The sequence below is a fragment of the Trachinotus anak genome, unplaced genomic scaffold (genome assembly GCF_046630095.1).
Source record: "Trachinotus anak isolate AG129_WGS33_773 ecotype Australia unplaced genomic scaffold, CSIRO_AGI_Tana_v1 ptg000010l, whole genome shotgun sequence".
In the NCBI taxonomy this organism is placed as follows: domain Eukaryota; kingdom Metazoa; phylum Chordata; class Actinopteri; order Carangiformes; family Carangidae; genus Trachinotus; species Trachinotus anak.
The window spans coordinates 2,908,204-2,930,825 of NW_027273861.1; the positions used below are offsets into that span (position 1 = coordinate 2,908,204).

General features: G+C 44.4%; 1 protein-coding gene across 1 annotated transcript in view; it reads right to left on the minus strand.

Annotated features, from left to right (window-relative positions):
• Positions 1–22,622, minus strand: part of scfd2 (sec1 family domain containing 2) — a 105,187-nt gene that overhangs the window by 67,690 nt on the left and 14,875 nt on the right. Inside the window, exon 4 of the mRNA XM_071486872.1 lies at positions 16,651–16,826. Within this exon, the coding sequence (XP_071342973.1) occupies positions 16,651–16,826 (176 nt within the window). The remainder of the gene's footprint in view (positions 1–16,650; positions 16,827–22,622) is intronic.

Consider the following 22,622-nt stretch of genomic DNA (forward strand, 5'->3'; position numbering starts at 1 on the left):
CAAAAGAGCTGGCAGGATTTTGAACATGTAAACAACACCAAAGCTCAGAGCAGGCTCACAAATGCTTCGACAGACATTTTGTAAATGACTTATCTGAGCCTGCCAGTGCACTTGCACATGTACAGTATCTGAGCAGGGACACATGCTCATTGTAACCTGTGGTGGTGACAATGATGAATCCTAGAGCGGGATCACCGGAAAATTTCTGTTTATCAAAAGACGGAAATTTGCCTTAAGATGAGCGGGAGTGGAAAAATAACGTTTATCTCTGGCGCTCTTTTTACTGCCATTATTCTGTTTTGTGTGAAAGGTGTGGACAACGCATCAAGTCTTTAACAAGGAGAGCGGAAATGTGACTCTAAACACAAAGACGAGCGAGTCTGAACAGAAGATCATACAGTGGAAGATCGCCAGTTAATCAAATCAACTCAACTTTGTGCAAAACTAGCTTGAATTTTATCCCTGTATATCCACATCTCTCTGAGGGTCACTCACTTTTCTTTCCCCTTTTTTTAAAGACAGATGAAAAAAATCTGGACAGTTGTGTTTATCTATGCAGTGGGGTCCTAAATTCTGAGACCACTTCCCCATAATGGGATCTTTTATAACCTGGGAACAAAGTGAGACACACTAAATTCCTACCTGATTATCACAGGACTCTGATCCTCATTTAAAGGTCTCATATTATATAAACTCAGATGTCCATGTGTTTGTGATTATAAAGCAGGTCTAGGTTCTATATTAATACTGTGAAAGTATCAAAGCCTCAGTCCACAGAGAAATGCACACAGCCTGTATTCAGAAACTGAGCCTTAAAACCAGCCGTCAGGACTTCTGGAACTTTGTGATGTTGGAACAAAGCCCCAACTGCTCCACGCCCCAAGCCCCGCCCACCTGGACCCACCATTCAACCTTGCAGGATTTGGTGTTTACCAAAAACCATGCAGTATTTTTATTTGATCACTCATTAAAAAATAGTCAGCCAATCAGAAGTGAGGCCTAGATCCTGACTGACCTGTTTGTTACTACAGCTCCAGAGAGAAGCCTGAGAGAGGAGATGTAAAACTACACTGAGATGGTTTTTGGGTCTTAAAATCATCTTATATCTTTTTATAGATATCAACACTTCAGATAAAACACAGGAGAAGTGTATTTTTTTAACAGCTGACAACAACAACAACAACAGAATCCTATTTAGATATGTTTAAATTCTGGTCATAAAAACACGTGCAACGTAACTGTTGTCTGGTTTGAGGCTAAATTACAAGGTGAGACATTTAGATCCATACACAGCAGAATATAACTTACTACACAAAGGTTGACTGTCAGCTGATATCACATGGTGTGTTTGTAGCTGTAATGTCTGTCACTGGTCTTTCCTGCAGACCCATCATCACCCAGGTGACCTGATGACTCAGCAAAACACTGCTTCAACACATCAGGGTTTTTACTACAAATCTATTAATACTAATAAATTATGGAATGTACTGGACGGTCTCTGACCACTACTCTGTGGCTCGTCCATCAGTCACTTGTGTATGCCTCAATATACACATAAAAAGTTGAGGAGCCAAGTTTAAATGAAAACACAAAGAGAAAAAGAAACTGCAAAAGACAAGATGTCTTAATTGACTGACTGAATGGACAGATAGCTGTTAAGTGACAGAAGGAACGACAGCCAGCACAGTGGATGGAAAAGCTCTTAAAGGTAACGTGACCCCTGCTCTGGCTCCTGTTCTGTTTGTGGGAACACTGAGACACATCTTTCTTTTTAAATGAGGCCTGTGTGAGGTGGGTCTGTTTTGTTTCTGCCCAGCGGAGCAGCCTGGTGGCAGATCTGCACGCCACAGAGAGAAATCAATGGACTCCTGCACTCAGAGAGGCTCAGCTGAAGGTCAGCTTCCCTGGAGGAGGGATGGATGCCTCTCTGTCAATATATGCAAAAGCTTTCAATAGCTTTTACATCACTTCTCCTCCTTCTCACCTTTTCTCCTCTTTAGGCCTCTGTCTCCACGTGAATCTCTCTGTCTTTCATCTGTGTTTTTTCTTTTCTGCTCTGTGTGTCAAAGGTTGGCTTGGTGCTGAGCTTGAGAGCTATAATTTAGAAGAGACATGGGACCCAATCACAGACACAAACACACAGTCCCTGAACTCCACCCTGTCACTGCCAGTCAGCCTCTCGCTGGTCACTGTGGCTGGATTGTGTCTGGCCAGCACACGACACCCTGCCTCCTTATCACACTCAGGCTGAGAGCTGCTGCTCCTCTGCTTCACTACCAGCAGGAGAAAAGAGCGAGATAGGAACTCTGCAAGCTTTTAATGTGAAAATTTGCATGAAGGCAGTACCCTTCAAGTGTTTGGAAACATAAGGGAATTAATGAGCTTTTATTTTTGCCACATAGGCTGCAACAGATTATGGTGTAATTCACCAGATGAGAGCTGCTCTGCAGCCACAAACCCCAGGGCCATGTAAAAACCTCCTGCACTTTTCTCACACTGAGAGAAACTGAATCATACGCATTCATGAGTACACACACTCACAGTGAAACGCACACATCCCCCTCATACTGCCAAGGACAGTGCATTACACCCACTGCTAATTGAGCCAGGAGGCTCCAGCGAGGAGAAAATATCCTGAGGTAAACAGACGGTTTCTAGACGAAGCAGAATGCAACAACTAATCCGATGGGACTCGCGGCAAAACAACTGTCTTTGACATTTCGCAGTTTCTCAGTTTCATTTTTCACTGTAGCCAATCAGAAACATGGTACGGACACAATGCAACAGACCACTTTTCTTTTATTTTTCATCTTCTTCCTTTTTTTTTTTTTTTAATGCAGAAACTTGTAGTGTGAAAGATTAAAGGAGCCCATCTGAATCCAGTTTCTGGCTTACACATGGAGGGGAGGGCGCAGAGGTGGGGGGGGGGTGGGGTGAATAATTTTAACCAGCACAAAGGAGGCTATTTCAAAATAAGAGTTTGGCTTGACTGCAGCCTCAATGCAAATGAGTAAATGTATAGTGGGAATTTAGTGTGATCCTGATCTGCCTTTGTGTTTGATTTATGTGAGGGGAAAACAGATTTTTTTAAGTTTACATGAGCATGTTTGCTTAAGAGGGAGATCACCTTTTGCATATTCAGATCCAGGGTCTGTGGAGACTTTCAAACATCAGGGGGCACTGTTGCCGCACGCCAAGCCCAGGAGTGCCTGATCTCAGCCTGCACTGATTGAACCGCATGTCTTTCCATCCAAAACTCCATCCCTCCATCCTGGAGAAAGCTTCAATAGACAGGAAACGGGCTGAGGTTGACAGTGTTGGATATTTTTAAACTATTAGCTGTATGTTAGGTGGGTCGCAGCTGTGCGATTGTGAGCGCTTGCATCACTGACCTCAGCTCTGGCCCGTGTCGTCATTTCTAACCTGGAGGGGCATCATCGCAGGTCGCTGCAGTGGATGCAGAGCTGTGTCATGGGTGAGTTTGTGTTGTGAAGTTTGAATAAAACATGGGATTCATCATGAATAAACTGAGAGCTGTGTCACTGACGAGTGTACTCTGATGTGAGTCATTAATCTGGGGTACAGCTGGTGCGCTCGCTGTCTCTCAAAGGAGGAGGGTTATATGTGTGTGTGTGTGTGTGTGTGTGTGTGTGTGTGTGTGTGTGTGTGTGTGCAGAGGAGAAACTCTTATAGACTTGTGCCACATATGGAAGGAGGCTTCTTTTCTGAACCCCACATTAACACAGAGGTCGCAGACGTAACACTGTATTTAAGTGCAAATGAAAAAGAGCGAATGTGCACATCTGTTTAAAGGCGAATAGGAGGACTGCACATCGCGTGTGTTTTTCTGTGTAAATACTGGTCCTCATCATAATCTGGACAGTCCCGACAACGTGTATCTCTATCATAGACACTCACAAACACGCCTACACACGGCTGCTCTTCCCCAAACATTTATAAAAACACTCATTACAGACACAGGAAATGGAAAACAACTAATCTCCCCTCATTTCCCTGAACTCATACACACACCTGTGAGGGTGCAGAAATGAATAATAAAAAAAAAAAAGTACTGGAACATGTAAACTAACAAAAACAAAACAAAAAAAAAGACAAACAATAAGGAAAGAAGAAGGACAGAGAGGCAGCAACAGTGGAGTGAGACCTCCACTAAGAGATCTTATCGGGGCAGTGATGGTGGTGTGACTGTGCCAGGTCACATGATGCTCCCCAATGACCACACTTATGATGTGACTCAGACCAAATCTCTATTTACTGGTGATCAACACAATTATTTACTGTGTGAGCTGGTGGGGCATGAGACATAACTACATCAATAAAAAAAAACCCCAAAATGATTAAATAAAGATCTGTAGTACTCACACACACACACAAATGTACCCACACAATGAAATATAAAGGCATAAAGGTTTACTGGGTAAAGACCAGTAAACAGTTACGGGCATGTTCTCCTGTTCATTTTTTACTGGAAACCCGAGCTTCACACATAAAGAAGAAATAAAACAGAGTTAGGAAATAGAAGCCACAGTCAGGGGGTACCAGCGGCAGGGGAGGAAACTTTCAAAATAAAAGTTTAGAGGAGATAAAAATGTTTTATCTGCAACTGTGTTTTTTCCATTATTTCTAAAGTTGTATTAGCAGAGATAAGAACCTGAACCTCTGCTCACAGAAGCTCTGTGCTTCATGTATCAGAGCGGTGGACTGTGAAGAGGACGCTCGTTAAGTGAGTCTAATCTAAGACCTGTGACACGGTGGCATCCTGCACACACAGCAGTCCTCTGTCGCACGCACGCATGCACGCATGCGCGCATGCGCACGCGCACGCGCACACACACACAGACACACACACACACACAGGCAGCAGAAGGTATATGTGTTATGCTTGTGTTTACTGAGGTGTCATGGCTGCGCACAACATGCAGGCGAGAATGAAAGCGAGCACAGACATGCTAGTGATCCTTCTGCGGACTACATGTCTGCACACGGATTCCATCTGTTAGAGCACTTTGAATATCGGAGGGTTTTACCAGGATCTCTCTCTGGCAATTTATTCCACTATTGACCCACATTTCATGAGAGGGGCAAAGACCAGTAGATGCAGAAAGAGAGCGAGGGGTCAGGATGGAGACAGAGGGTTTTTGTGTTTGTGTGTGTGTGCACGTGAAAAGAAAACACAGTGCTGGTCTGCTGACACTGGTTCGACACACAGGCTGAAATAGAACAATACAAACAACAGCACCCAGGGTTTCTACTGCACAAACATTCCCAGAGCCCAAAGCCCACAGCTCAGTTAAAAACACGACCGAGAGGGGCACTGAGACAAGTTCAACCCATTAATACAGCCCAACACCTATTTTCTTTTCTTTTTTTTTGCCTTGGACACAATACATCATTCTTTCTATGACCCGTTCCCCAGTGCTTCCCTCTTCCGCTCCTCGCTCCGGCCAAATCACATAGACTCCTAAACTCTTCGGACGTGATAAAAACATTGAAAAAAAATTCCTCCAAGACTATTGTAGCTATGAGAAATCATAATTTACATCTCTGACAATAATCAAAACTGCTACAACTCACAAGTACGGTTACACAAATCAAATCAAATAACAGCTCCACTGAGGCTTTTTGCAAGGAAGTCTTGTTCAACTGGGGGCCAAGATAAAGTGTTGGAGAGAGAGTGAAGGCATGGGTGGATTGCTGCACCCAACTCCATTTCTCCACCTTATTCTGTCCCACTTCAATCCTGACTTTATCTCTTCCCAGGGCCCCAGAATACTTGGGTCACAAACTGTGTACGCCCTTCGCACTTCAGCAACTGAGGGCAACAGCTTGATGATGTTTCTCGCACTTTCTGACTGCGTGCATGGATCATTTCTCAGCAAGGGCGTCTGATGTGAGAAGCTAAGGAGTTGCTACAGTTTCAGTCAGTGAGGGGTTTCTAAATGTTGGCAATGTGATTATCTCCCTGTCACCTCTGGCGTCTGTAACCCAGGTGGGTCATATATTAAAAAGAAGACAGCACCGCTGACAATCCCTGGCCTTTACTCTAAATTGAGGGTGACAATGTGCCACAAAAGGGCACAACAGTGTTTGACTGGCCTCCCTGATGAGTAACGGCTGATGGCAACGGCAAACACATCGCTAATGCCTCGTCTGTCTGTTTGTCTGTTCTGTGATGCAGCGCAGAGCCTCGCCGCTACACCAGGTCTAAACACATCACATCGGCAGAGAGGTCCCACTCCTCCTGACTGTCAGATTTACACTGTCACTGTGCGCTTGATGGTCCAGCATGTCCAAATAGACCACTCATCTTATATCATTCATTTATTCCTGTTGCTTTAAGATTTTCCCACAACCACTGTTTCACCCTGACAGCTGCGCCTCAAAGTAACTAACATTTACTCAACTACTTCATGTAAATACAGTTTTGACTTGTACTTTACTCAAGTATCTTTATTTCAAGACACTTAACAAACGTTACATTTATGAGTGTCAAAAATTACATTCAAATGCACACTGAAGATGTGGGTAACTGTGATGGACACATTGCTTTTTTCTTAAGCGTTACAAACCAAACAATCAATGGACTGATCAAAAAACTAATCAAAATAATCCATAATGTAAATATCGTTTGCTATATTTTAAATATCGCCACTATATTTTAAATCTATTTATTTGCTTTCATCAGTTTTATTTTTTGAGTGCATTATTTTGAAATTGTTAGACTGTTTGCATTTGTACTTTCTCGTCCCTCTTCAATCCATAAACCTGTATGAAAGGTGCTCTACAACTAAAGTTTCACTGACTGATGAATTTAAAATAGTTGAAAACCCGACCATTCACTTCCCTGCACCTCCACCCACAAGAAGAGTTAAATGTTGTTTAGACATTAATGCACAGGTAACAATAATCTCATGATATAAAAGTGTAACACTCACAGCAGCACATCTCGCTGCATTTATTTTTATACTTAAGTACATTTATACAGTGGCCCTGAGGGATCAGTGCACTGCAGCTTCAGAAAACACATGCAAACACACAAAGTTTTGTCAGTTTGACAACACATGTGCTGCAACTACTCACAACACAATGGACACAAAATAGTGATGAACCCGGCTGGGACGCACTTGCATGGATGTATTATAATACATCTGTTATAATACATCCGTGCACACTTGTTCAATACTTTTAACTTCAAAAGTCACAATTTAATGAACAACAAGTGCATCCCACTTGCACTCACTTCTTTATGCATTTGGTTGTGTTGTGATGTAAGTATTTGCAGTGCATGTTGTCAAATTGATGAAGATGTTTCTGAATGTGTTTGTGTGTTTTGTCTATTTGCATGTGTTTTCTAGGTTGCTGAGAGTTGAGCACTCAGGGCCACCGTAGATTTTCCTAATAGCGCTCACTCAGTTTAGCTTGAAATGCATTATTTTTATATTGTGGTACTTTTACTAAAGGAAGGTTATTTAAAGAAGGAGATGGGTTTTAAAAACAAGGCCACGTTTGTGAAATGTTTTTAAGAATTAAACAGTAGTTTAATGGTTGTTTGATGTTGTTGCTTTAATGGTTTTCAATGTCAAATTATTTCAACATAAAATTATTTATAGACTTGCTTTGTTCATTTTAAGCATTTTCCTACAATATAGATACAATGACCCAAACTTCTACACTGAACCAGAGGTTTGGAATAGTTTGTCCAGCCACACTGACATTAATGGGAGTGGACAAAATACTGCAAACAACTTTCACCATAATTTAATGCGGCGCAGCATCACCACGCACTACAGCCTCCAAAAATGACCACGGAACTGAGTCAGCATCTCTGACACAGTCGCAACACAAACTTAATATGATGAGCTTTGCAAATGTAAGATTCATTGCAGGGTTCAGGCAGTGGATAACATTAGATTTAGTTGGGTGCACCTAACTGGCAGCTGGAGTGTAGTTCTGTAGAATTTGTGTTTATCATAACCAGTCTAATTTTATTTTGAAACAGGGTTCTGGCACACTTGAGCAAAAGTTTTGTCTATTCAGAGACATTAAAAAAAAGAAACAAGAGTGTGAGCAGAGACAGCAAACTGCAGACTGAAATGTAAACTTGCAAAAATAAAAAGCTAGATTCTGCTGTTTAACCTCTGTATTGTTATGTTTTGGGCAGGATGTGGAGTGGTGGTTAGTGCAGTGTGAATGAGGACATCTGAACTCTTGATCCTCGCAGCCAGATGTGCACTGTGTGTTTCATGTGTCATTCGATGCTTCGATGCTTCTTTGCTTCATTTTCTCTACAATCAGCTCCTAATAACCACAATAAGCAACTGGAAATTAGTTGAAAGCTTATGATAATTTCAACACAAACATGACCACCCAAACTCAAATCATAACCGGCACGATTTATTATGTCTCTCGAACACACGATATGCAGCAGCGTAAGAGGCCGTAAACCCTTCTCGGCAGTTATGAGATGATGTGACGTCAGAACGCAGACATCGCATGAAAGAGACACACGCAGCATCTTCAAGAGCTCAGGACAAAGTGGGTGGAGGAGGATGGAGAATTTAGGAGCAGGACATTTGGGAGGAAGCGGTGAGGGGGCACATGGTGGGCGTATGAGTAAGCAGTCTCCTCCTCTCCTCTCCTCAAGCCCCCCCACCCCCTCCTCCTCCTCCCGCTCATAATTAGCGGTTCAGCATCAATGCTCGTTTTGGGTTACTTTCATTCCTTTCCCCCCATTTCCATGAAAACGGCGGTGGGGCATACAGGCCCACATGTGTCCACCGAGCTCAGAACAATAGAAGAAGAGAAGCAGGGTAATGTGAGTTCACTCTAGATGAAAGCTCGAGCGGGAAAACACAGAAATTAGTGAAGTTTTCCCTAACATGTTTGCAAATCAACTTTTCCTATTGGCTGGAACGGCTTAGTTCTGGTCTGACCTGCTTCACAGTGACAGGCAGTGGAAACTGTGCAGGCTGATCGAAACGCTCCGCTGTCCAATAACCCACATGTTCTGGTTACTCCTATGTATTTACTGCGCATCATGTGTAGCTCATTGACAATGCATCTTTCTGTAGCTGTAACTAGCAAACATGTGGGCAGTGGGTCTCTATTTGTCATAATTGCACTAAACATATCCAGTGTTCTGGCAACTGTTCTGAGGCACTTCTAACAAATCCATTTGCAAATATTTTGCCGATGCGTACATGTTCACGTCGGCTGCTCTGGTTTCAGTCTCTACAGGGTGTTTCAGCATGTGGCTTCTCCCTGCTGCACCACATACAGCCCTCTGCCCCAAATACACGGATATAATGAGACACATTTCTACGACTCAACACAGGGCCAATCTTATTAATAATGAAAGATAAAAGGGTTGGGGAGGAGAAAGACAGAAGAGGAAAAGTTACAAAAAAAAGACTAATAAAACACTAATATTATGGAAAGACATATAAGACACATAAGATATTTAACTGCCTCCAGACCCCAGCAGAGAGGCTTTACTCCTTTGCTCCCTGATGTCAATCACGTTACGAGGGGAGTGGAATGGTCCCTTCCCTAAAAATCCCTCCACAGATGAGTTTCATTTCTAGCTCATACAAGACGCTTCCAAGAACAACAAAAGGCAAACTTGCCTAAAGCAAAAAGAAGGGAAGCTGTATGCATTTTTTTTTCATCCACGTTGCTCCTTACAGATGCAAATAACAGCTCAAGTTGAAAGCTGAGTGCAAAACCAGATCCAGCTAATGTTGTCACAACCTATAAACACTGAAACATTTAAAACCAGAGCGGACTGGGGTCTGCATGCTCTGCACAGTGATGCTCTAGGACTGGACTGAGGTCCCTCTGCCACGGACTTTTCAAACATTTAATCAAACAAACGAAGCATGATGACACGCAGGTTGAGGGACAGATTTGATTTACTGTTGCTAACATGACATATCCATTCGACACGCCAGTTTCAGAGGTGGCACGCTCGCTCACGCTGACCCTGTCACAGACACACATATATGCATCAAACGGTGCGCTTCACCTGATCACACACTCCAGCCCCTTGGATCCAGCCTGTGTGAGCTATGTGGTTACACATGGAGGCCTGCCCCAGGGAAGTATGGGTAATTAATGACAGAGCAAGGGTGGCAGGAGTCTGTCTCTGATTGATCTGCTGTGACCCCTCACTGCTTAGTTATCGTGGTGATTGGTCAGTCCCATCCCCTCTGGATGACTGGTGGAGTCCCCGGGGTAACAAGGTGGTCTGCAGGGTGGGCATGAGCGAGCAGGGGGATGGAGAAGGAGGTGCAGTCTGGGGTTTCAGATGGGTACAATTACACGCTACAGCAAAGAGGAGTCCTTGTCCCACCTTTGCTTCGCGACCTAAGGGGGTCACTCCCACTTCCCCCCACCTTATCCTGTTCATCTCTGTCCACACAATAAGGCCTTTGCCCATCCTTGGCAGTAGGGGGCACTGCCAATCTACTGTGGCCACTGAACATGCAGGCCAGCAGGAAACTGGCCAAGTGAATTCTGAGAGTTCACTGTCCACTGGCTCACAAGGCTGAGCATTCATCATCATCAGTCAACCAAGCACAGACAAACTGGACTGTCATGTGTCCATCTGCTGAAAACACGCAGCACAGTTTCTCATCTCGCTGAGGTTCCCTTCACTCTCAACTGATCAGTCACAACGAAATCTTCAATCTGTCCAAAGAATCTTTAATCTGGCTCTGAGGGGTCAGTCAGTATCTAAAGAGGAGGCTCAGAGGTCCTGGAATGTGTCTCTGTCTCCGTTTCAGATCAGACGTAGAGACACTAAGACACCCACGTCCTGTGGGCCGTGACCCTCCCCGGCCTGTGCTCAGCAGGTAGTGACAAATGACCTGATAGTTAATCTGTCCTGAGGTGGAGCTTTTCTACAGGGAACAGAGAGCCTGTGTGTGACAACAGGAAGTTGAGACACTGTTACCAGAATAAGCACATTAAAGGATGCACATGCATGAATGCATGCGTGCACACATGGCCGCACACATACTTAGCTGCGAGCACATCTGGCTATAGTTTCAGATGCAGCTCATCACAGGAAAAAAACCTGGGAGATCAACAGTGAGCGGTGACATGTTGAAGTGAAGGAAGGTGGCGTGGCCTGTCAGAGGGACATAAAGGTATGAGGTGGGTCGCTGGGCAGCTCTGTATAGGACACTGAGTCATTGTTGGGTCTCTTGCAAACCCCCGCCATCTTCCCTAATGGTCAGCTTTTTCTACGGCCGTCCTTGTTAACAATCCAAGGGTGAATGCTGGGCATTGTGGGATTTTCCCCCAGTCTGTGGTGTCTTGTTGGAGCATGCTCAAATGAAGTCAGGCAGAGCAATGAAGTCCTGACGCCAGGAGACACAGTCAGCAGACCACACTGACCTGATTCACCAGGGGTGGAGAGTCAGTGGGAGCTCCAAGAGCTGCCCCCCCGCCTCAATCATGTTCCCTAGACCACCTCATCCAAACACTGTACGATGACAATACAGCTCAGTACAACAGAGATCTGAGCTACCACAAGTGTGCTTGAGTGGAGAGAGCAGTGTGGATGGTCTCCAAGAAAGATCCACCATTTCACTCTGTTTGGTCTGAGCAAGTGTGAGAAAAACCGTTGGCTGAGAGGCTGTGAAAAAACATTCAGTTTAAATCCTGCAAAACCCTCAAAAACACACAGTCGTGAGGGGGGAAAAAAAACTCTAGGCCGGGTGAAAAAAATCCTCCTGATGTGAGCTGCACAGTTAAAAAAGCCGCACTGAAGAACAGAGACCAGCCCAAAAAATATCTGCAGAAGCTCGTAGGCTGCAAATGCAACTCAATACAGAGCAATGCCAAAAGAAAAAGGCCACTTTAAGGAAAAGAGGAAATGTTTAGTGTATTAAACCCTTTCAGAGCCCACCCTACCCTCCTGGCTTCAGCATAGCTGTGGCTCCGTAATTCCACAGCTATTAACACCAAAGCAATTCCTATAAAGTCTCAGCTCAGTGGGCTGAGATATAGATGCAGTAGAAAGATGCTTAGTAGAACATTTAAAACGCAGCACATGCAAATTAGCATTGAGCTGAGAAGTGGAGCCTTCCTCTTGCACTCCTTGATTTTCCAGGGGAAAGGGATGGAGCACAGCCGCAGCGCACAGGATGGCGAGGCGATTAGGGATAAGTAACGCAGTGAGCGGAGCGAGCCAAGCACCTATCTGTCTGAGTGCAGAGGGGTAATGATAACAGGAAGTGAGATGAGTTGGTGTTGCCCTCTGGCCCACCAACCCATCACCTCTGTTAAAAAGGTCCCTCTCTATAAACAGGCCTCTCTCTGCCTATTAAACAGATAGTACATTAAGAGCTGAGCTGCACGGAGCAATGTAAACACAGCCGGCTCAGGGTACCGGCTGTGAGAGGAGGGGAGGGGGGGCAGAGGAAGGGAGCTGGAGATGGGGGGCTATTCCTGGTTCTTCCTGGGAGTGAACTCCATCACTGCTCCTCTCTCCAACTGTAATCCTCTCCAGCTAAACACAGGAAGGAAGAGATAGGTAAATAACTCAACTCCTCTGATAAACCCAACTTTTTTTTTTTACTGCAACTCCAGTTTTAGAAGGTTTGTTGTGCTTCAGAGGCGTGGGCTTCAGTGGAGCACAGGGGCTCATGTTGTACAGTACACACGAGTGTATATTATAGTGAGGCATATGTTTGGAGAAGGCGAAACAGAGATACAGGGTAAACATGGCAGATTTAAAAGGAAGTGTAGTTTGGAGAGAAAGGATGAACGGGGGCTGCTGGGAGAGAGACAGAGAGGAGCTGAGCCTGTGCCCCCTGTGGTTCACTCTGAGAGAGGATCTGTGTGGCTGCAGGGTTGAGGAGGCTACAGAGAGGAGAGGAGACCCAGGGGCTGGATGAGGGAGAATGTGCTTCAGAGGGTGGATGGACGGGGAGGCAGTCAGTCCAGGTTAGTCCAGATGTGGGGCTGTTAAACAGTGGGGAAGTGTTGGAGGTCAGTGCTGGACATTTCAGGTCAGCGCCCCACGAGTCATTCACACCTCTTTGTTACGATCTTCAACAAAACACAGCAAACCAAACCCCCTCCCCTCCACCACAGCAGAGATGGAGAACCATGGGGAATGTCTGGGATGTGGGGACAGGCTCCATAGCCTGGGGACAGGCCAATTACAGGCTTAAAGCCCCCCTGTCTGTCTGTGGCATGCAGCTCAGATAAGATGAAAGTTACTTGGGACCAATATCAACGTTTTCCTCCTCTGTCGCCATAAGAAATGATACAATCCAGATGTGACACATATACATCCACTGTGTGTGTGTGTGTGTGTGTGTGTGTGTGTGTGTAAAACTGCATGTTAAGTATTGTGGAAATTGGCGTGCCTCCACAATTTTATATAACAGCAGAGGACATGGATTCATGTCAGGCCCCTGACATACTGCAGACCAGCAGGTCTGAACCCCTACAGGTCAGTTTACGTCCAGGAGTGGAGTGGAGGGGGGGGGAAGAGGTGAAGGGTCATGAGTCTTTAGGCCAGCACACACTGACACTGTACTGGGGGGGGGACTTCATGGAGTATGTGGGTCACCAGGCTCCAACACAGACATGGAGACAGCACCAAAACAAAACGTCAGTCTGAGACGGACTGATACGACACAGCAGCAAGAAGTGTAGAGTGAGTTTTTATTGACGAGGAGGTCCTCAAATGTACAACTGGAAAACCTGCTCTAAACTGACATGGATATATGATTTTTCCAAAAAAATACTCTGATCCAAAAGGGACCCAAAGACCAGTCAGGAACAGGTCAGACCCACAGATGATTAGGCCTGTGGACACTTATTTGGATTTTTACCATATGTAAAGTTGAATAATGAGGTTTTTCTGCTCTGGAATTCCACTACTGTAAATTAACTACTACTTTAACATATACCCTGTACACAGTATTTCACACCAAAACACAAACACACAGCAGAGACAGAGATACGGAGCAGGCAGGCTTCTTGCGTGACCCATGGGAGACGGGGACGTCCACACGAGTGCAGCTTTCTGTCTGTGACCAGTAATAACTCGGAGCTTGAATGTTTGCAGAGGCATGCCCTGGTAATCCCAGCGGAGAAAAGCAACAGGCTGGGGTGAGAGGGGTTAGCTCCTCTCTAATGCACTGCTGTCATCATGACCACGTTCAGTGATGTGACAGACTAATCAGCAGTGGGCTGCGCGCCACGCTCAGAAACAACACTGGCCTTAAAGGGTCTGCCATCATCCAAAAAGGCAGCTGCTACTTGTCCCACATCGTGTCTCTTGGGGAGGGATGCACGGTGGAAGTGTACATGTTTGGTTTGGTGAGGTAGAGGCTCTGGCTGGGCCGCTCATGGGAGGGTAGCGTGGTGCGCCTGTGATGTTCTGGGAAGTGGTGAAAGGGTGAGTCTGTTGAGCGCTGCCTTGGCCGCACCAGCACTGAGCATGTCTAGCATACACTTTCTGTAACTGCGGGCTGGAGCCGGACCAAGTGCGCTCAATCTGTCCCATTCAGGCCGAAACCCACTTACATGCCAGACAGCAAGGGCCCAGGGCAGCAGGGGTAGGGCGTGGGTGCAGGCAGGGTGGCAGTGCCAGCCAAGAAGATATGTGGCCATGTCACATAAATATAAGCACCACTGTATACTGAGGAGGTAATAAATGCAACGGCAGTGTAAACACCATGTATCACACTAACCACATTCATCCAACTGACACGTCAACCTCCAGCACCACATCTGTGCCTCTATCTCATGAACCTCCCAGCTGCAAGGCCCCCACAGGTACGCTCCACATCTGCACACATGTTCCGGAGTATTTGAGCATTACCTCATGAGTAAGGCGCTGCAGCGCAGCTCAGGAGAAGCAGTTGAGTTCACAAAGTAGCTGCTACCCAGTGTAGCACACACACAAAGCGCTGGAAAAGGCTTGAACGAGGCCGGTCCCTGAACTCAGTGGCCCTTCGCCTCCGTACGGCCACTGCCCACTCTGCCACGGAGAAGCTGGCCTGAATGAACTCACACTGTCCACCAGCAATGGAGTGTCCAGCTCTGGCCAGTCGTACCCACAGCAGCCCTCACACACTCAGGCAGAGCAAACACAGCCTCCACCAGCAGGCAGAGCTGAAAGGCGTTTCTCCCCCGCCATTTTCTAACTTAATTAACTTCTCTCTGTCCATGTTGAGCCAAAGCAAAAAACCTCACATGGAAATCAAATAAACAGAGGGGGCACAGAGGACACACAACTCATTTCCTTTAATACCTCAATAAAACTCGGGCCCGTTTTGATTGCAAACACCGGCTCTAACATCGCGCTCAAGGCCTGACTGTGAGATTTGAATCTTGAAGAATGCCATTTTGAACCTGGGCCAAGTGCTATGTATGCTGTCCTGATGCTAAATACAACACCAGTCTGTTATTAACACAGTCACTACCAGCTGAACCAGACCCACTTCCACCTGAGGACTCGGAAACCTGCTCGCTCTGAAGCTGAGGCAAAAAAAAAAAAAGAGTGGTGAGAAAGTTGTACTTTGAATTATCCAGGTAGAGGAGGCAACCATGGGGGGGTGGATCAAAGTGGAGTCATGAAATAAATGGATACTGGAACTCTAAGCCTTAAAGTCTTCTTCCCTTATTTAATAAACCAGTGATGGCCCCAGCTGAGGACTAAGGTTTATGAGGTTGTTTTCAAATTCCAATTAGGCACGGGGCACCGCTGCAAGCTCGTTTTATTTTTCCGTGATTTAGTTTAATAAGTTCCTAAATACTCTGCTGTCCCACTGCTTGCTTTACAGCTTCGGGAATATGAAGAGACTCAATGAGAATAGCAAAGGTAAGAGACAGAGGAAATGGCTGCAGTATTAGCATCCGTTAGCTCACAGTCAGCTCGGTGTCCTGGTGACACGATGTTTCTGAAAACCGGCTGATCGCAGGTGAAGATGTGAAGTAATGACTGGCTGATCTGGCTTCTGATTTATTCTCCACCTCCCCCTCTGTCTCTGTCTCCCTGTCAGATTTGCCCGTTGACCTTCCCAAAGTCAAACACATGTGTACATCCGCCTCTGCCCGTAAACTAGACCCTTTCCTCCTCCAAATAACATGATGGAAATCGGGTGGGGGTTTTTTTTCACTGTTTACTGGAGCCAAAGGTTTTCCCTGCAAACACAACTGACCTTGTTTATGAAGCAGAGGAATCTGCGTTTTTTCCTGTCTCTGTCAGTTTAACACAACATTCAGGCCCCCGTTTAGTCAACCACAAGCACCCACTTACCTGCAGCACACTGCCAATAAAATATTTACCCAAGGCAAAGATGTGAAAGTATAATCACCAGGTTAATTACAAATCACCAGTGAATGTGCTGCTTTCCTGACATGTTGAGGATTTCATTTAAAATAACATGCATTCTTTCAGATACTTGATCAACATTCCTTCAAATTGAAAAAAAAGGGAAGTGCATTGCATCTGAAATACAGTTTTGTAGTTAAACAGCTCAAAAAAGGTTTCTGTCTGTCATCACATTTTGGTGGATATCCCATTTTAAAAGGAGGCTTTTCAGTTTTCGGCACCTGTAACACATATGGATAATAAGTTTGTGTAAGATGAGCACGGACCTGCAGCAGCAGCCGCTCGAAGGCCAGGCAGGAATCCCAGCGGGGCAGGCCTGGGTGGCGGAGCATCTGGGCCGTGGCCAGGCCCAGCTGGAGCACCCCGCAGTGACTCTCGAGCGCCCCCCAACTGCTCTGGAACAGCTGCATGTAGGAGCACAGCTGTTCGGGGGTCACACGGCCTGAGAGGAGGGAAGAAGACGCTGTTATAATCGTGAGAGCAATTTGTAACCATCACAGAGTCATTGATCAGTATTGGTCAGAGCACATCGCACAGTCTGTGTAACCCACACTGCACTCTGACTGCTGGGTCCTTTGTGTGCCATCTGTTATAAACTAATAAAAATGCACACACACACACACACACACACACGCACACACACACACACACACACACACACTTATCCTCCAGATGGGAAGAACGCAGCATGGAAACAGGATAAATAGACAACCTTTTCCCAAAGCACAACAGCCTTTTTAATAACTATCATACACTCAGCTGAGGGCAGAGGGGAATGACTGATACCCAAGCAGACCATAATATTATCTTAATGAGCAAAATCTCCACAGGCTGGGAGAGAGCTTGCGTGTGTGTGTGTGTGTATGTGTTGTTCTCTATATGTGCGAGATCAGGTGGAGATTTACCGTCAGAGTTTTCATTGTATGAGTCAGAGTATGTGACTAAACATCACTGAGTACGTGTGTGTGTATGTGTGTGTGTGTGTGTGTTCATATAGCAGAGGGGCACCTACACTCTTGAGAGCCTTTAGTGTGACTAATAAGTGAATAAGATTCACAGAGACACAGGAAGAGCAGTGTAAAGGGTATAAGGACAAGAGGAGGGGGGGAGGGTTGTGCACGGTGGCCTGGAGGTACGAGTGGCTATGTCAGGGGCTGCGATAGAGGGGGTGGGGGTGGGGGGCAGGGGGTGGTGGGGGGGGGCACATTAACTCCCCATAAAGCCAACTTCTTCATGTTGATGTTCTGAACCAGCACCAGATGTGGGAGTATTTCCTGTTGGACTACACGGCCAATGTTTTCTTTAGCGAGGCCAAACACATGACTGGAAGAGAAACAGACAGGCAGGATAGAAAAGTGGAGCAGAAAGCTTCAGAATGCTAAATTCAATATGGAGTCATGGCACTTAAAAGTAAAGACAACACAGTTTGTGACTGACAAAACTGACAGATGCGAAATATTTTCAGACAGAAAATTAGAGGAAATCATCCAAAAAAAAAAAACAAAACACACACAGACACATCCTCACGGCATCTGATAAGCAAACCTGACAGCAAAACAGATTTCTGCAAGTTGGCCTGTTGGGAAACAGACTTTCCACAGTGAGCTGAATGAGTCAGTGTGCTGCTGAGGCATTTCTAAACAAATCGGAACAAACGTCTACAAAAGGGGAATCAAGTTTCTTGTTGAAATGAAAGTATTTTTGAGGAATACGTTTTGGTCCAGACATATTCAAAATTCTGAAAAGCTCTATTGTGAACATATCCAGCCATAAAAATCCAGGCAGCAAAATCAAGGTTCACTGTGCTTGATGTGCCAACCATAATTCAGCACAGAACCAGGAAACACGTCCAAAGCCAGGGCCAAGCATAATTTCGCCCGAGAATGGGCAACAAGAATGGTACAGTGAAGGCCAAATGTAATCAGACTTCACAGCTCAGGCAGACCAGATCAGATTGAGTGAGAAAACCTAAGACGCTAGAAAGAAGCAGAAAAAAGAACTTAAGACAAGAAAGCCACACGAAGCCTGTTCTCCATTACACAATCAAACAGCCTGGGCCGAGCCTTTGCTCTTATCTGTGTCACTAAACCTCCCTTAAAACGGTTCTGTGATTCCTCAAGCAGCTTGTTGCCAGATGCAAAATGAATCTGAGGCAGAAGATTTGTCAGCTGAGCTCTGGTTTCAAACGGTGTTTCTGCAGTAAAAGTAGGACTGGAGAGGTTCTAATAAATAAGACTGTACATGTAAGAAGACACTGTGCCTGGACCTGAAACTGACTTTTCTATGTCAACATTTGATCAACAATTGTTTCAACTGTACCATAGGCCTAAAACTATTTTAAAGGTCCCATATTTTACTCTTCTGACAGTTTTCTGAGGGATCAAATAAAAATACAGCAGATTACAGGTAAACACTCAGAGAAACCAAATCCTGCAAGGTTGGATGGTGGGTCCAGGTGGGCGGGGCTTGGGGCGTGGCTGAGAGCAGTGACTGTTTTGTTGTGACATCGCAAAGTTCCAGAAGTCCTGACGGCTGGTTTTAAGGCTCAGTTTCTGAACAGAGGTTGTGTGCATTTCTCTGTGGATACTTTCACAGTATTTAGTCTAGCTTGCACTTTTAGATGCACTTCCTTATATCTCCCAGCACTTACACAATTTTATACTTACAGAAAGGTTTCCCACTGCACTGTAGCTTTACTATCGTCCTTCACCTGTAGGTCGCTTTGGATAAAAGCATCTGCCAAATGAGTAAATGTAAATTTAAATATATTAATATAGAACGTAGACCTGCTTTATAATCAAAAAGCACATGGACATCTATCTTTATATTACAGGGAACCTTTAACATATATTAATTCTGTTTGCCAGTAAACTGTAATGCATATAAAGATACAACATGGTGTTTGAAAACACCAGAAAGTTAAATATATATTCATTTGTCATTTTTTGTTACGATCCACTGTGTATGATGCATCCGTGCCAAGTATAATATTTCTAATACAGTATAGTGTTCAGTCGATTTGATTAAATATGGGGTTATTCTAATTAATCGTACCTAGATTCATAACTTCTACATGTCTGTTTGGTTCACTAGCTGTTGAACCAAAGGTTTCAGGTATATACTGCTAAGGTGGAGAAATCTGAACTCTTTGGCCATTTTAATGTTCTTCTGGGTGCATTTATTACAGGGACCAGCCATAAAACAAATCACATTTTCAGTCTCATGCTATAAAGAATCTGAAGATGCTGCCCATTTCAGCCTGATGTGCAGAAGTGGCAATTGAGGCTTGGCCGTGATCAAAGTCCTGAACAATGCAAGAAAGGGCAGGGGCCAAGAATGATTTAGTCCTGTTACTGGAAGACAACTTGCATTCTAGGTGCACAGGGTTACCCAGAGGCTAAGTGATGTCTGCTGTCAGCGTGGAGCTGAGCGGTGGCCTGCCTCAGCTGCTGCACAGACTCATAAGTAATTCTACATGGATGGGGGACACAGGAAGGCTGAGAGACTTTTATTTATGCACTCCAAGAGGAGGAAAGTCCTGGAACTTTTATGTGTGGGTGCATGTTGGGGCCCCTTTCAAAACTGTACTATAAAGGACTGGAGAGCTCAGGGTGCAGCATGGCAGCTACACAGCCAAATTATACAGAGTCTCTCTAGGATCTGTGCTGTTCTCATCTGTGGTTCCTCCTCAGGTCAAAATGTATTCAAGTGACTGAGGGACTGAAATATCATCTACACAGTTGTTATGATTGTGGTGACTGTGGTGAAGACACAGTTTTGATTTTTACAAATAAAAAGTAAGTTTTGATTTTTACAAATAAAATCTGACCTTATTACTGACATATTCTTGTTTTCGTGCTGTTTTTGTGTTTGTGTTTTGTTACTTTAACATGACTGAGAGTCTACAGCCATGCTAGCAGCTCTGTGACGCTGCAGTGCTTTGAGCTAAATGCTAATGTCAGCAGGCTAACATGTTCATAAGCAGCTGAGGCTGCAGATATTTGGTCATAAACCAAAGTGTTGGGCAAAATGAAATTTTGACCTGATGATAACATTAGATGAAGAGTTAGACTCAGTCAAAAGTTACTACAGTTCACCCTCAGTGGGATATACTGCCATATTTCATGTAAATCTATTCAACAAGTTTTGAGACATATCAGTTAAACCACAAATGTCGGTGCTGGAGTCAGAGTCAGGGGCTCACCTGAGGCTACATCTTCTGAATGTTTCCACCAAATTTCACCATAATCCATCCAGTGGTTGTTGTGTTATTTCAGTCTTGGCCAAAGTGGGAGACCAACAACTAACAGAATGACAATGCTATCCCTACAATCATATCGCTAGCATGGCTAAAAGTTATACATCACCTTCATGCATGAGAACTGATGACACAATTCAAAACAGCACAACAGACTTCAATAGAGTTTTAATAGTCAAAAATAATGTCTGATCTGATGAGGGGCCTGGTGTTTTATTCATACTAACTGGGCTTCTGGATTGACTTGAAATGTGTTATTGTAATTCAGTGTTTCAAGCTGAAAGAACATGTTTGACAATGATGTCATCATTGGTTAACTGATGGCTCCAATACGCAAATTTAATATATGTACATATCTTGACTTTCTATATATGACATATATGTAAATATGAAATAAAAGCACATATGTAAAATGATAAATGAAACCTAATAGAAATTGGAACTATTTTATATTTCGGCATGTATGTCTGGCCGCTACAAATATGTATGTTCATCCATCCCAAAGCCAGTCAATATATATGTCAATATACACAGTTGGGTCCAAAAGTCTAAGACCACTTTCAGGGGAATGTGAAGACAGACATATTTAAAAGTGAGAGAGAGAGTAATTAGAAATTAATAATAAAAACATATATCAGCATATAGAATTGTTACATGCATGCTGTTTTACCAAACTTGCATATATGAATTAAATACATATTATTAACATACCAAAACCCATCATATACAAGTTTTACTAAGGGTATTATGTTACATTATTAGCTCATATCTTCATATATCCAGAGAGTGTATACAGTATATGTGATAATGATATAAGTGACATACAGTATATGGTAACATCACTGTTGATATAGGGACATGTATGTCATATATTATGTTATGAATATCATTTCATTTAACTACACTAAATTGCAATAAAAGCTTATTGCTCCAAAAAAGCTTTTGTTGTTGTTGTTGTACAGACATTAAGGAAAAGGTCGTGAATCAATTACCAAAGTGCAAACCCATTTTTATAGTTTAACAAAACACATTTAAACTGCCATCAAAGTTTGGAGAACGCATGAATACTTATTAGAAACTATTGTGAAATTTCACTATTTCACTGCCCCAAAAAAATCACTGATTAAAAGTGCGAATGAAATCAATTGTCTGCTGCAAGTCTCAGTGCTGCTCAAAGCCCAGAACGCCCCACAGGAAGAGCGGCCCTGTCAACACATCTCATTTACACTGCGGTATCACTGCACACAACACTGTATAACCTTGCAACGCAAACATGTGCATGCATGCATTTACGCACACAGATGGACAGATAAATGCACGTTTATGAACGATGAAACCAAAGCTGTCTGACTAATTCCCTGCTAAGAGCAAAAACACCCAAGATAAACACTGGACTCTGCACAACTACATCTATACACACTCACTCTCACTCACTCACTCACTCTCTCTCTCTCTCTCTCTCTCTCTCTCTCTCTCTCTCACACACGCACACACACGCGCATGCATGCACACACACACACACACACACACACACACACACACACACACACACACACACACACACACACACACACACACACACACACACACACACACACGGGGAGCAAGGGAATTTCATCATCCTATTGTGCTATGAGAAACCTGACGGGTCATAGTCCGGCTCTGAGAAATTGATTATTTTCTCTGTCTCTCCCTGGATGATTTTATCCTGTTGAGATGAAAAGAAGCCAAGTTGGGCCAGTGTGCATGTGAGAATGCAGGGCCTGTAGTACACTGATACAGTATTTTCTCTCCTGATCTGCATAAACCAACCAGAGTGAGAACGTGCTGTGGAAAAATCTTTCTCCCAGAGAGTGAGTTGGCACTGAGAGCAGATGGGTATTAATACTAAGGGTTCTGTGCTCCTGGGTTTAGCTTGGTCTCAGCTGAGCAGAGCATGATGGATTGAGAACTCGGCTGGTGGTGCTGGTGGGCAGGATG